The 13,301-nt window shown below is 35.8% G+C and overlaps 2 protein-coding genes across 2 annotated transcripts in view; both read right to left on the bottom strand.

The window, feature by feature from the left end:
- Positions 1-3,783, bottom strand: part of LOC117122773 (lactadherin-like) — a 42,107-nt gene extending 38,324 nt beyond the window's left edge. Inside the window, exons 1-3 of the mRNA XM_033268514.1 lie at positions 3,619-3,783; positions 2,529-2,661; positions 1,238-1,545 (exon numbers count right to left, since the gene is read on the bottom strand). Of these exons, the coding sequence (XP_033124405.1) occupies positions 1,238-1,545; positions 2,529-2,661; positions 3,619-3,717 (540 nt within the window). The 5' untranslated portion in view covers positions 3,718-3,783. The remainder of the gene's footprint in view (positions 1-1,237; positions 1,546-2,528; positions 2,662-3,618) is intronic.
- A 7-nt stretch (positions 3,784-3,790) lies between these two features.
- On the bottom strand, positions 3,791-12,906 carry LOC117122760. Its single transcript, XM_033268501.1, has 5 exons — positions 12,834-12,906; positions 5,740-6,216; positions 4,551-5,027; positions 4,122-4,375; positions 3,791-3,829 (listed from the first exon to the last, which is right to left on the bottom strand). Exons 1-5 carry the CDS (start codon positions 12,892-12,894, stop codon positions 3,791-3,793), a joined length of 1,308 nt encoding a protein of 435 aa, XP_033124392.1. The 5' UTR covers positions 12,895-12,906.
- Between the last annotated feature and the right edge of the window lie 395 nt (positions 12,907-13,301).

Genomic DNA, 13,301 nt, shown 5'->3' with positions numbered 1-13,301 from the left:
TGATGTGTATAAGAGACAGACGTTTTAGTTCGCAAACGTAATCTCAAAAAGAAGCCTATCTTGAAAAGAAGCTATGGACTTCTAATCAAGATAGTATGGGCGTCTTTTTGAGATATTCATTGTAAATAAATGCCAATGAAACTTAAATAAACAATTAAAAAACACTTGGTTTATATTTTCAGTAAAGTCAGTTAATTATACCAGTGCTTCCCCACTTTTTGTATTCGCAGACCTTTCGGGACAAGTCAAAAGTCTTGACGGACTTAATAAAGTAATAGATATATAAGCAAGATTGTATTTTATTGGACTAGATTTTAATATTATTTATCTGATTTATGTAGACATTTTAAGTTTTAAGTATATGGATTATTCGTAATATTCTATTTAAAAATTCCGTCCTTAATGTTGTAATGTTTCTCTTTTATTGTTTGAAATAAATGTGGGTGTGAATCCTACGAAAGAGAAAAAAAAGTCTTCCCGGAACCCCATGTTTAAGTATTAATCATTGTCCATATTCCAACAATAAGATTCTAGATAGAAGATGATTTACCATGAAAGTACAACATTAAACAGTGGCCCGGATGCTGAAATTTTAAACAGGAACCACCTCAGTCCTACCATGGCCGGAAATGGCACTGTCAGACTCAAATTTAATTTTGTAAAATGTAGGGCTTTCTCTTGATTTTTTAAATTTATCCAATATCCAGGTAAACACAAAATAATGCTGAATAACCTAATTGAGGTTTTCTCAGTAACTTGGCAAAGTAATTATCGTTCTTTGTACAAACTATCATCTATCTACTGTTGTATGCTTATAGCTTACACCAGGGCTTTCCTGCTGCAAGCTTCTGAGCTTTAAAGGCATTGCAAAACCGTTTATATATAAATATATATTTAACGTTAAAGAAGATATATATCTGTCTCTTATACACATCTAGATGTGTATAAGAGACAGATATATAGGCATTGCAAAAAATATAAATATATATTTACGTTAAGGAATATATATATATACATAATATATATACATGCATATATATTTAAACGTTAATAAACAACAAGGATCTGCGAGTGTGAAGTGGCCTTAACCAATTAGTATATTATATTAACCATTTTAGGTCTGTGGCCCATTGTCCACGTGTCCATTCAACAGGCCAACCGTCTTTAGTTTAGGCCTATGCCCAGACCATTTATGTCATAAATTTCATTTCTCGATACATAAACAAAGACATATTACCTTTGGGCGTCCATAACCATCAGTGATAGCGGTGTCTCCAAGCCCGTTCACTTTACGATAGCTGACAGTGTAAGCTTGAGCCCATTCATTGACACGATTGCATCCTTGAGTCTGAATTCCGGTGATGTTGTGTTCTAACAACAAATCGATGGAAATCCAAGCTTGTGCATTGGCAGTTAAAGAAGCCCAACATCCTCCGAAATCCAATCTGCCATATATGGCTTTGTAGGTTGAAGAATATTCAGAACTTGCACTTATCTGACTGTCAAAAATCACACCACTCTCCATTCCCAAAGGTTCAACGCATTCTGTAAACGACACAATATTGGAAGAAATACGTTACGCAGAAACAAGTGTGCCTAGTGGAATGGGCAAGCGGTTAGCAGGGACGCCGCAACCTACAGCCATAATATCGGCGCTGGTTCGAACGGCACGCTCGCTTGTAGTTCTAGTGGTAGAACAAGTCTTCATGAGTAAGTACTATAAACCGTTGGCATACTGTATACAATGGCTCGTGTGTATTATAAAGAACCAAGTACATCATTCGAGACGAGTAGGAGGATAGCCCGGTGTACTGGTACAGACCCTTTGGTGGACGACGAGAGTTGCTGGTACCGGGTTACCGGGTAGCACAGACACGAAGGAATCCTTAGGGGTTGAAGAAAGTCATTGATCGAGTTCCTAGTCCATATATCAAGCGCCATTAGCATCTTATTTGATGGATACTGGCGCTAGGCCTATAAAAACTAAACTATTATCAAAACGTAATGTAATTTTTACTCGAATTTATTTACACAATTTTGAGCATTCTTTCATGGTAGGCTAATTGAGGTTTTTCCATTAACGGCGATATACGGTATTACTTTTTTTTAGTTTATATATTTATGTAAATTCACACATAAAGCTGGCTAAATAATTGTTTGCATGCGGCTATTGTTAATACATTGGCCTCCCATTTTCTTAACAGTCACGAACTGCACCCGATAGTCGTCGGCCGACGCGATTCTGGAGAACGAAACGCCACAATACAATGTGTGCGAAATGGATCGATTTTAATGACGATCCATTCAGATAAAGTCCAGAATACTGCCACTGACAATCAACAGACGGTGTCACGTCGCCTCGCTCACAAAAAACGGAGTTTGATTCGTCCGCCTACGCCGTAGGGCCTATATGCCCGGCTTTTGGCTCGTAGCGGGATCTTGAAAGGTTATTTGAGTCTGTTGCTGTCCCCATTCCATTTTCACGTAAATCATGCAAACGCCCCTCTAAACATGACATTTATGCTCACCATCGGATGGGCATACATGAGCTAGGTATCCAGTGGATGAACACGAGCACATATGTTGCCCCACGGCATCTGGAACATCGACACAAATGTTGCCAGGGCCACAGTCTACAAATGCACAGTTACCGGCCACATTCTGAAAAATTAAGAAGATGATGGTGTATATTAAAAACAAAAGAGAAGATAAGTTTGGAATAGGCTTATCAAAATAGACCTTTCCGCTCTATGCCCCTTGGGTATTGTTTTTAAGGTTCTACAAACCAACATTGTTAAAACTAATTATGAAAAGCTGAATTGTCGTCTAGTTCTTTACAAACCAAAACCAAACAGAAATTGTAATTGTGGACACCAATTGTAATTAACATTTTGAGTACTGAACTTCAACTGTGTTTCTTCCGTCCTTCAATGTCACTTTACTTGTAATCGATTCATCAGATTTCTATAGTAACGAGGTTACTAGGGGTGATGACGTCACATACTTGACCTTACTAGATATGTTAGAAGTTTGAAGCCTTCTCTTTGTTAAATTCCGTGAAATTACGAATTTAACAATTTCTGCTCCTTAAAACCATCCAAACACAAAATATAATTAATAAAACGCAAATGCTCTCTAAGTATAAGCATAGTATTATTAGCATGTCATAAACGCTGCACGGCTCTGTCCACGCTATCAAATTTTCTTTGAGTAAAAAGTGTTGTGAAGAAAAGCCTATTAGAGGAAAGTTTATCAAAGATGCATTAAACAGAAATCTCAAGTAACAGATACTTCGATTTCAACTGCACTGATTTTAACCTAGTTTATATTATTTACTGCGTTATATTGTTCTCCTCTATAATAATAACAATTTTGCTGTTGGTTCGCATCATGTTATATAGCTTCAATAGCAGTATCCTACTAACAACCTCAAGTCAATGTCTGCCAAAGGTCCTTACCCATATAATTATCATGATCCTCTTATATACGGTCATGATGTGATGTCACTATTACCATATTTAGGCATTTCACATATTTTTGTCAATATACAATTTGACAGTCTGGACAGGGCCTTAGATATTTTGTCTTTGTAATTAGGTGTTTAGTGTTAGTCAATACCGTCAGTTTACGACTTGTTTCTATGTATGTACCACCAGCTTCTGCAACAAAGTTTACGCTATCCTCATCCCTGGTGGCGTCATTTAGGTCGCACGTCATGTGATCTTGGTTGTAATTGACCGACTGACAATCTTCGTCGTCGAGACATTTTGTAACGCAGGTCGCCAATCTTTTACTCGTGATAACATTCTATCCTGTCTCTAATACACATCTAGATGAGAATAAGAGACAGGTTCTCCTATATAATCATAACAATTTTGCTGTTGGTTCGCATCATGTTATATAGCTTCAATAGCAGTATCCTACTAACAACCTCAAGTCAATGTCTGCCAAAGGTCCTTACCCATATAATTATCATGATCCTCTTATATACGGTCATGATGTGATGTCACCATTACCATATTTAGGCATTTCACATATTTTTGTCAATATACAATTTGACAGTCTGGACAGGGCCTTAGATATTTTGTCTTTGTAATTAGGTGTTTGGTGTTAGTCATTACCGTCAGTTTACGACTTGTTTCTATGTATGTACCACCAGCTTCTGCAACAAAGTTTACGCTATCCTCATCCCTGGTGGCGTCATTTAGGTCGCACGTCATGTGATTTTGGTTGTAATTGACCGACTGACAATCTTCGTCGTCGAGACATTTTGTAACGCAGGTCGCCAATCTTTTACTCGTGATACTTTCAGTGATATGGTTTTGAAGTTTGAAGTCTTTTAAAATAACTTTGGACTGGTGCACTAGAGTCGGTTCTAACAAAGAAAGAACGTTGTAAATGAATACCGTATTTAAGCACGATATGAAAATGTAAACTTTTTTATGTACTTTAAACATGAATATTTTTTGAAGAATATTTGATGGTACCAAAGAGTATAGAATTGCAGTTCTATACTCTTTGAATGTACGGGTATTGGCTCTTACTCTCACCTTCTAAAATAGCATCAAGCGTGACACGTCTAAATCTTTTGTCGTCGGAAAACTGGATTTGGTCCCCAACCTCAATTACGTTAGGCCTGCTCTTGTGTTTATATACTGTAGCCGCATCAGAGTCATCGACCTGTTGGTAGAGCGCGTCACCTGTCAACGCAAAGCCAAGTTTGTCTCCAGGTGTGACGTCTATTCGTTCAGAATATGTAAGCTTGAATTCAGTAACTACATCCCGCTCTGCAGGTGACGGAATCATTGTTTTACCTACAACTTCGTAAAGGCTATCGTCCGCGTCCACCGCTCTGTAAACCAGAGCGATGATGTCTCCAGGTCCACTTGCAATAAACCGCCATGCAATGATCGTACCTGGACACTTAATCTTGTTCCAATCATCCATCCACATTCGCGACTGATTTATAATGTTTGTAGTCGGCTTCATAAACGGTCGCTTAATAATGTGACAGGGCAAGTAGGAATCTAGAAATGCAGAAAGTATGAATGAACACGAGGTCATGATGTTATCTTAATACTGTATTTTACAATTTTGTTAAGGTCTATTACGTCTGCAGATGCTCGAGGTTGCGAGGCTGAAACTTACTGAAATTTATTACTGTGATTGGCCATTGGACCAAAACCGGCACAAAGTGATACTTTTCCCAGGTTTCTTGGAAGTATAGTATCTTAATACAAAATACTGTACGCACAACGAAAATATCAACACAAACATTCTATCATCCTATTTGTACCGTGTGGAAAGTAAAGTATTTAAGTGCCTTGCACAAGGACGCATGCAGAATTTACAGCTAGCGTTCAACAACTTACTACTAGATTGAGAGTCCAAAATGCAACTTGGATGTACCAACCACCTCCGCCCGCCCCCCAAGTATAGAATATATGCCTATGTTATTCTTATATTCTAAGTACATAGGCCTATTTAACATTTGCGCCTCAAATTGCAGTTCTTATCTAGCTTTTTTAGGTTTACAAATATATTCTTATTTTTATCACAGTATTAATAAATATCATTATCATCAGACCTATTGCTATTATTATTATCACATTATTTATTATTTGCTACTGGTTACTACAGGATCGTGATATAAAGCATATGTTGTAAATCCATAAAGAAAGATACAGATTTATTTCTCGCCATGCCAATCTACCAGAACATAATTAATTACTTGCTTACCTTGCAAAACGGCCTGAAAAGAATAGGTTCGATAACTTATCCCATCTCCAATAACATGAACGGTTCCCAACATATACTCGTGTTTATTGACTCCATGGGCAAATGAGAACATAGAGGATGTAGAGTCGTCATAAGTCAATAAAGCATTTTCAAATTTGAATCCTATGACGTCACCACTAAGTACTGGTATCCATTCGGAGTGTTGTAGTTTATGCTCACGTATCTGATTCAGTCTCTGCTGCGCTGGTATAATGGTTCTTCCAGCAACGGCATATTTGTGATCACTGACTTTGAATGGACGAAAGACCAGCGCTACGAACTCCTCCGACCGGACTGGAAAAAATCGCCAACCTGTCACAAAGCCATTACACGTTATCGGATTTTCAAAATTCAATCCCGTCACCCCGGGAGAATCTAATTGGCCTAACGGTCTTGAAACCGGCATTCCTCCGTGAACATTTGGACAGGTCGCTTGGACTAGAAAAACAAAACAAATAATTATTCGTAATATATGAAAGTGTTATATAATATTAATAGTAATATTAATAATAATTCATTCATCTTTTATTTCGGAATTTCGTGTCCATACAAAAGAATAACAGTTAAACCAATACAAATACATATAAATGTAAGACTGAATCAAGAAAAACATCGAGATCAGGAAATCATCTTAATGTACGATAGTGTTCCACTGATGATACATTTTAGAAGTGGAAAGAGCATAATGCTTAATGGACAAAATGATTGAATTAGAGCTAATTTTCACACGGTTCCTAAAACTATGTATAGAGTTTCTAAGATACTCGCCAAAGGACGGTAGGCCTACACCATTGGATACAAACATAAAACTCGCACAGTGCCTCGGTTGTCGCAGTAATAAACGTAGGGCGTTATTATAGCAGACTTTTAACGATCTTATAGCACCTTTGTTATAGCTACACCAAAGAGTAGAACAATAAATACTATAACACAGTAACATTTAAACAAATAACATTTAGTCGTCGTAGAGCATTTACCAAATTTCCTACTGAGGGAGTTAGCTCTTATACATATCGAACGGTATTGACGTTTAATGTCACAATTATCGCTTAGGTTATTGTTTATAACGTGACCAAGGTAGGTAATAGAGAGTTAATAAATATCAAAGGGGATGATTTAAGCGTAATACGAGGCTCGCCTTGCAGGTTACGCACCTTAGGACAGATTACCATACATTTTGATTTAGACTCATTAAAAGTGATATCATAATTACTAGCAAATGTATCACAAATACCAATAAGACTTTGTAGTCCTGCTGCTGATGGAGCCATAAGTAGGCCTACCAAATCATCAGCATAGCTTAAACAATTGATTTTAGTACCATTTAATTCACATCCGACTTTAGCATTATCTAAAAGTACATTAAGCGGATCTGTGTAAACAGTATACAGTAATGGAGACATGACTCCCCCTTGACGCACTCCGTTCCTAACGGAGAAATGATCAGATATGCAGCTACCCCACCTGACAACAAACTCCTGCGACCGATACCATGATCAAAGGACTCGAATAACAGGGGTGGAGGTACCTCGTTCAACCAGCGTCTTAAACAACGTCCAGTGGTTAACTTTATCGAACGCTTTGCTAGCGTCTAAGAAACAACAGTAAACGGGGCTACCGTTATTATATTGAAATATTCAATTATTTGTTTTAACACCAATATGTATAGGTCAGTAGAGTGTCCCGGTTTAATGTCAAATTAATTGTCATTAGAACATAGTGTATCACCACGTTTTTAATCATAATCGACTCGAGAATTTAGATGTTACACACGCCAGTGCGATATGCCTATAATTGCTCTATATTTCTTGAGAGTAATTGGCGTTACCCTAATTTCATAGTTATTACTGACATTTTCATCATCCAGAACATCATTAACAAAAGGCTTGTGGTCTAAGGAATCAACACAATTAAATAATTCGTTAAAGTGTAGTCGCCAAAAATCAAAGATATCCGTATCACCTTCAACATTACCAATAATATTAGACTGGATATTAGCGTGGTTGTACTGCTTCACCTTAGCCTAGAACCCGCTATAATCATGTTCATACCAACCATGTTCAGACCATTATTTAATAATATTAATACAGGTAGTAATAGTAATACTGTATGTAATAACAAAAACTTCAAAAATGATTGGTAATCCTAACCCTTGTCTCTCATCTGATTGTTCTTCTGAGCAGATCAATGAGCAGTTTAGTGAATTTTTACGCTTCAAAATTATTAACATTCAGCATTCTCTGGACAGTGTTAGTGTCCAGCTTGACAATTTCTGCTTTGACAGTAACCCAGGTTCATCGATGTCTGCCTTTACATCAAGTTGACTTTCTGAAATTCTTAATATCATTATGTGTTCCAATAACAAAACCTTCATCCTTAATTCATTACCCACTGTTACATCCTTGCCTATTTTAAATTAACTTCTTTATATAAATATATATAATATTTTTTGTAGTTAGTATTTTTATGACCTTAAGTTTTACTCAACATTTTCTAGGAAAGCACTGTTTCCTTATTTTAATTTGTTTTACTTTGTAAAGCTCACAAATATTATTATCCTACAGTATGCTATTGTCCTATGACACACAAGTTCCTTTACCCGTGATCAGTGTTTAATTAACGCAAGGTAAATGAACTGAGTTTGGTATCTCCAAGACTTGAATGTGGTTTCGCATCCTGGACATTACTTTCAGTTGGTCCAAACCACTTATTTATTACCTTAATTAAGTGTATGTTTATCGGACACCTTACTATAGCTTTTAATTGGTGGATTAGTTTGTTAAACTTGTTGGAAGTGGTGCCCTGATTGGATGGGACCCTTAATATGCAAAGTGTCATACCCATCTTAAAGGGTCTTACTACCCAAAGTAATTCAGTTGTAATTTGGGATCCAGTGCAGACAACTCAAGACATCTTTATTACCTGGAACCCTGTTATTTTGTCCGGCTTTAGTTCCTCTCTGATCTGTAAGTAAAGTACTTAAGTTGCTGCTTCAGGTTCTAACCACCACCATCCTCTAATCTCATTTTATATGTTTAATTTCTATCTTTTGTTTAATTACCGTATTATAATCGCATTGTAAATAAATTATAATATACATTTTGCGAATACACAAAAGTTGTGATTAGTCTTCTCTGTTAGTTATTCTGAGCCGTAACGTAACACCCACCATTGTTGTTAAGAAATTTTTTGCTGAGTTATTTGACTTGATTTGTAACATAAATATAAATGCTTCCCTTAAATATGACACATTTTGTGACTCTCTAAAAACTGCAGCAGTTAGAGACCTATCCTCAAGAATCATTCACTTGACGTCAATTGCCTGTCCAAATTCAGACCATTATTTAATCTCCCTTTCATCTCCAAAGTTATTAAAAAAAAGTTGTTCTTTTACAAATTACAAACTAGTAACTCATTACTTGAGCCATTTCAAACTGTTTATCGGAAATTCTGAAAAAGTCCTACTAAAATTCATGATGATGTCCTTTTGTTTCTGCATTCCGGTAATGCTGTACTTCTTGTCATGACGGACTTATCCGCTGCCTTCGATACTGTTGACCATTCTATCTCACAACGGTTCACTAATCTAGGCTTATGCGAGACCGCTTTCAGTGGTTCAAGTCATATTTGTCCAGCAGGTACCAGTTCGTTTCACTCCAGCAAAGCAAATCTACCCCTAAACGTCTATGCTCTGGCGTGTCCCAAGGTTCAATTTTCGGACCATGGTACCTCTAGGCAAGCTTATTAAATATCACAGCATATTTATCAATATGCTGATAACACACAGCTTTATACCTTTCTTTTAAAAAGAACAATTGTCCATCTTCAGTTCAATCATTAGAAGAATGTGCGGTTAATAGTCTTACTGTAAATAGACTTTGTTTAAATGATGCACAATCTGAGGTTATTCACATTCAGTCAAAGTTTGATATTTCCCAAATTCAGGTCAATCAGATTTACATTTTCAGGTTTCCACATTTGACTTTGATAGAAATATTTGTGTAGTTTTGACAATCACTATGAATTTACACAGCATATCTCTACAAAATGCCGCTCAATCCATTTCCAGTTAAGAAAGATCCGACACATCCGCAAATATTTATCTATTGATACGTCCACAAAGCTTGTTCACTCTGTTTTGTCTTCTACTTTTGTAAAGGCTTCTTAATGCTTGCCACATAAACATCTTCATGACCTTCAGCTTTTGCAGAACACAGCTGCAAGAATTGTTACATTCACTAAGAAGCGAGAAGGTATATAAGCCCTGTTCTCAGAAAGCCACATTGACTTAAAATTAGTGGCGTATTTAGGGGAGGTCGCGGGGGGTGGGAAGCACTCCCCCAAAATTACTCGCCCCAACCCCCAGTCGCCCCCAAAAAAAAATCACGGTCAAGTAGTTAAAAATCACCTAAAATCATCATATTTTGCGAATTAGCGCCCCTCAACTGATCATCGAGCCTTCCCTACTTCACCTTCGCGCCCCGTCAGCCCCCCCACCCCACTGCTATTTTAAGATTTCTATATACGCCACTGCTTAAAATCAAGGAACGCATATCATTCAACATAAGGCAATGATCTTGCCCCCAAATACATTTATAATATCCTCCAACATATATGTACTCCTCTCCTTCTTAGGTCGTCTAACAAACACCTTCTGGATCAAGGCAGGTGGGAGACATAAACACCTGTTTGATAGATCATTTCATGTGCCGCCCCTACATTATTATTAGTATTAGCAGTAGTATTAACAGTGTATTAGTAGTAGTATATACAGTAATAATACTAATAATAATAATAATAAAGATTTATAAAGCGCACATCTCCACCAATGGTGCTCAAGGCGCAGTGTCAACTACACCACAAATTAAACAAAATCCATATTAATTCCCAAAAGAATTTCAAGCAAAATCCGTATACCAATTATCCCATTGAGACAGTGTTGCTCCCCATATAATTATGCGCAGATACTCAAAGGCAGTATGTTGAGCATCAGCACCTTCCACCCCAGGATAAGCCCAGGGCTCCACTATCGTGCACTGCAAAAGGAGCAACGCTGCGTCGACAGAGAAAAGTGGTATCGTGTTTATATAAGGCCAAATCATGCCAGCAACATAGTCGGAAACCAAACCATTTATACATTTAAAAACAATTAATAATATTTTTAAAACAATGCGGTGTTGTACCGGAAGCCATTGTCATGATTTCAAAGTATTTGTTGAAGCCGTTGGATTTGTTTTTGTGGAAGTCCATACAAGAGTGAGTTACCCATATCAAGGCGTGAGGTAACAAATGAGTGAACAAGTTGTTCAGCAGCTGCATTGTCAATGTATTTCCTAATGCTTCCAATGTTGCGTAAATAAAATGAAGATGTTGAAGTGATATTTGAAATGTCTACTCATTGTCATATTAGCATCCATAGTAACAGCAGAGCCAATTTGGGTTTCCCCAATAGTTAAATTACCAGTTTTTCCAACTGTTGGCTGTGAGAAAACATACATGTTGACGTCTGTTTGTTAGATAAGATCGACACCAGTAATAAATGTGTTTTTATTTTATTTATTCGTCGGAAACAAGGAGAAGATAAAATATATAAAACACATTAAAAAAACATATTAGCAGTAGTATTAGCAGTAATAATATTAGTATTAGTAATAGCAGTATAGAGTACCACAGTGTTACGTCACAATACCGCGTGATACTACTCCGTTGCTATCGTTGCAAAAGGCGTTCAACCGGGCGCCATTTTTGACAACAGAGAGCGCCACCTGGAGTCGTGACGACACGACTGAGTGGTACTCTATGGAGTCGTATGCTATTAGCAGTAGTAGTAGTATTATTAGTAGTAACGTTAGTAGTAGTATTAGTAGTAGTATTAGTAGTATTATTAGTATTACAATTAGTATAAGTATTATTATTATTATTATTATTATTATTATTTATTATTGTTATTATTATAATTATTATTAGGCCCTACTATTATTTATTACTATTACTATTTATTATTATTTATGAGTAGTAGTATTTATTATTATTATTATCATTATTATTATTATTATTATATATTATTATTATTATTATTATTTATTAGTAGTAGTATTATTAGTAGTATTACTATTACTAATAGTATTAGTAGTAGTTAGTAGTAGTATTATTATTAGTCGTCGTAGAATTATTGTTCTTCAAATCAATAATATTGTGTTCCAGACATTGATTTTGTTTCGGCATTAAGAATAGCATCGATAACGTTCTTGTGCCAAATATAAGAATACGTTGGCAGCAAGAAGAAAAATCCATACAAATAAAACTTAACAACGAGAGAATTGCAAATAAACAAAATGTCAACAAAAAATAAAATAAAATAAAAACACACACTAATATTAGGAATCGATTAATTAAGAAACAATTTATACATAAACAAGTACTCAGATAAATAAACAGCTTTTGCACAACACATTCATATAAATAAAAATTGAATAAACAACAGGGGGTTTCTCAATTAATTAAAAATGGAAAACAAAATCGCACCAAAATAAACACTACACCACTCTGTCCTGTTCTTTTACAGTTGGTATACTCCCAGATACCAGTACGCCACTGGTGATATGTGTGCGCGTCTTTAAACGCGGATTAAACAGATCTTGCGAAACACGAGTTACAAGTTAAGATTCCTTAAAAAACAATTAAATAAACTGATGGCAAAGTATGGAATATTTTATTGTTTATTCTTTAAAGTAGGCCTCCTAAATATAACTTTTCTTAAGCTGTGTCCAGATCATCAAATTTTATTTGACAAAAGTATGACATGCCTAACTATGGTCATGATGACATCACATCATGACCATGTATAGGCACATCATGACTTTATATTGGCATGCAGCAGTTGTTTTAGTCTGGATGCCACTTAGTTAATTCACTGACGGACGAATAACGTGGCTAGAATAAGCTGTCTCCTTTTGAGAAGGACTGTAACCGTCATAATTATTGTAGGCTATTTGGCTAACTAATTTGACGGAAAATCAACATACTAAAAGTAAAATATATAAAACTATTGTAACCTTTAAGAGTCCAGCTAAAAACCAACAGCAAAACGAACTGACTTGCATCGCCGATATTCATGCTGACACGAATGATAAAGTAAGAACACCATATGAATTTCTATCAAGTCAATACTTACGTCCAAATATCGATTTTCTTGTATATTCAGCTCAGCTCAGTACACAACAGCTTAATATACATTAGCATTGAAAAAATACAATAATATAAAATAAAATATAACATAATTGTGTAATAGAGAACTTTTATAAGGATCTTTATCTAGAAGGAAGACCTTGTCTCGAATACATCCCTTAATATAAGAAAAATAATAAAAGAAAAAACATGAGCGTATAAAAAAATAAAATAATAAATTGTCTAAAAATAATAATAATCATAAATTTCGTAAACAAAGTGAAGAAAATCAACTGAATTTAGTTAAGGTACAGACTTAAATGGTATAATTTCTAGTATTGATAGGGTCTATTGTT

This window comes from Anneissia japonica, unplaced genomic scaffold (assembly GCF_011630105.1).
Source record: "Anneissia japonica isolate Jap-2015-1 unplaced genomic scaffold, ASM1163010v1 scaffold288142_len361356_cov169, whole genome shotgun sequence".
NCBI classification, from domain to species: Eukaryota; Metazoa; Echinodermata; class Crinoidea; order Comatulida; family Comatulidae; genus Anneissia; species Anneissia japonica.
The sequence above is the reverse complement of the archived record's forward strand: the minus strand, read 5'-3'. Positions and strand labels throughout refer to the sequence as shown.

Bases quoted from the DNA above. Each gene is read 5' to 3' on its own strand.
- LOC117122760 (XM_033268501.1), bottom strand. From the start codon at position 12,894: ATGAATATCGGCGATGCAAGTCAGTTCGTTTTGCTGTTGGTTTTTAGC. The intron at 6,217-12,833 runs GTTACAATAGTT...TTGTTTTTCTAG, and splicing joins TTTTAGCTGGACTCTTAAAG to TCCAAGCGACCTGTCCAAAT. The intron at 4,376-4,550 runs GTGAGAGTAAGA...TTTCTTTGTTAG, and splicing joins GCTTGATGCTATTTTAGAAG to AACCGACTCTAGTGCACCAG.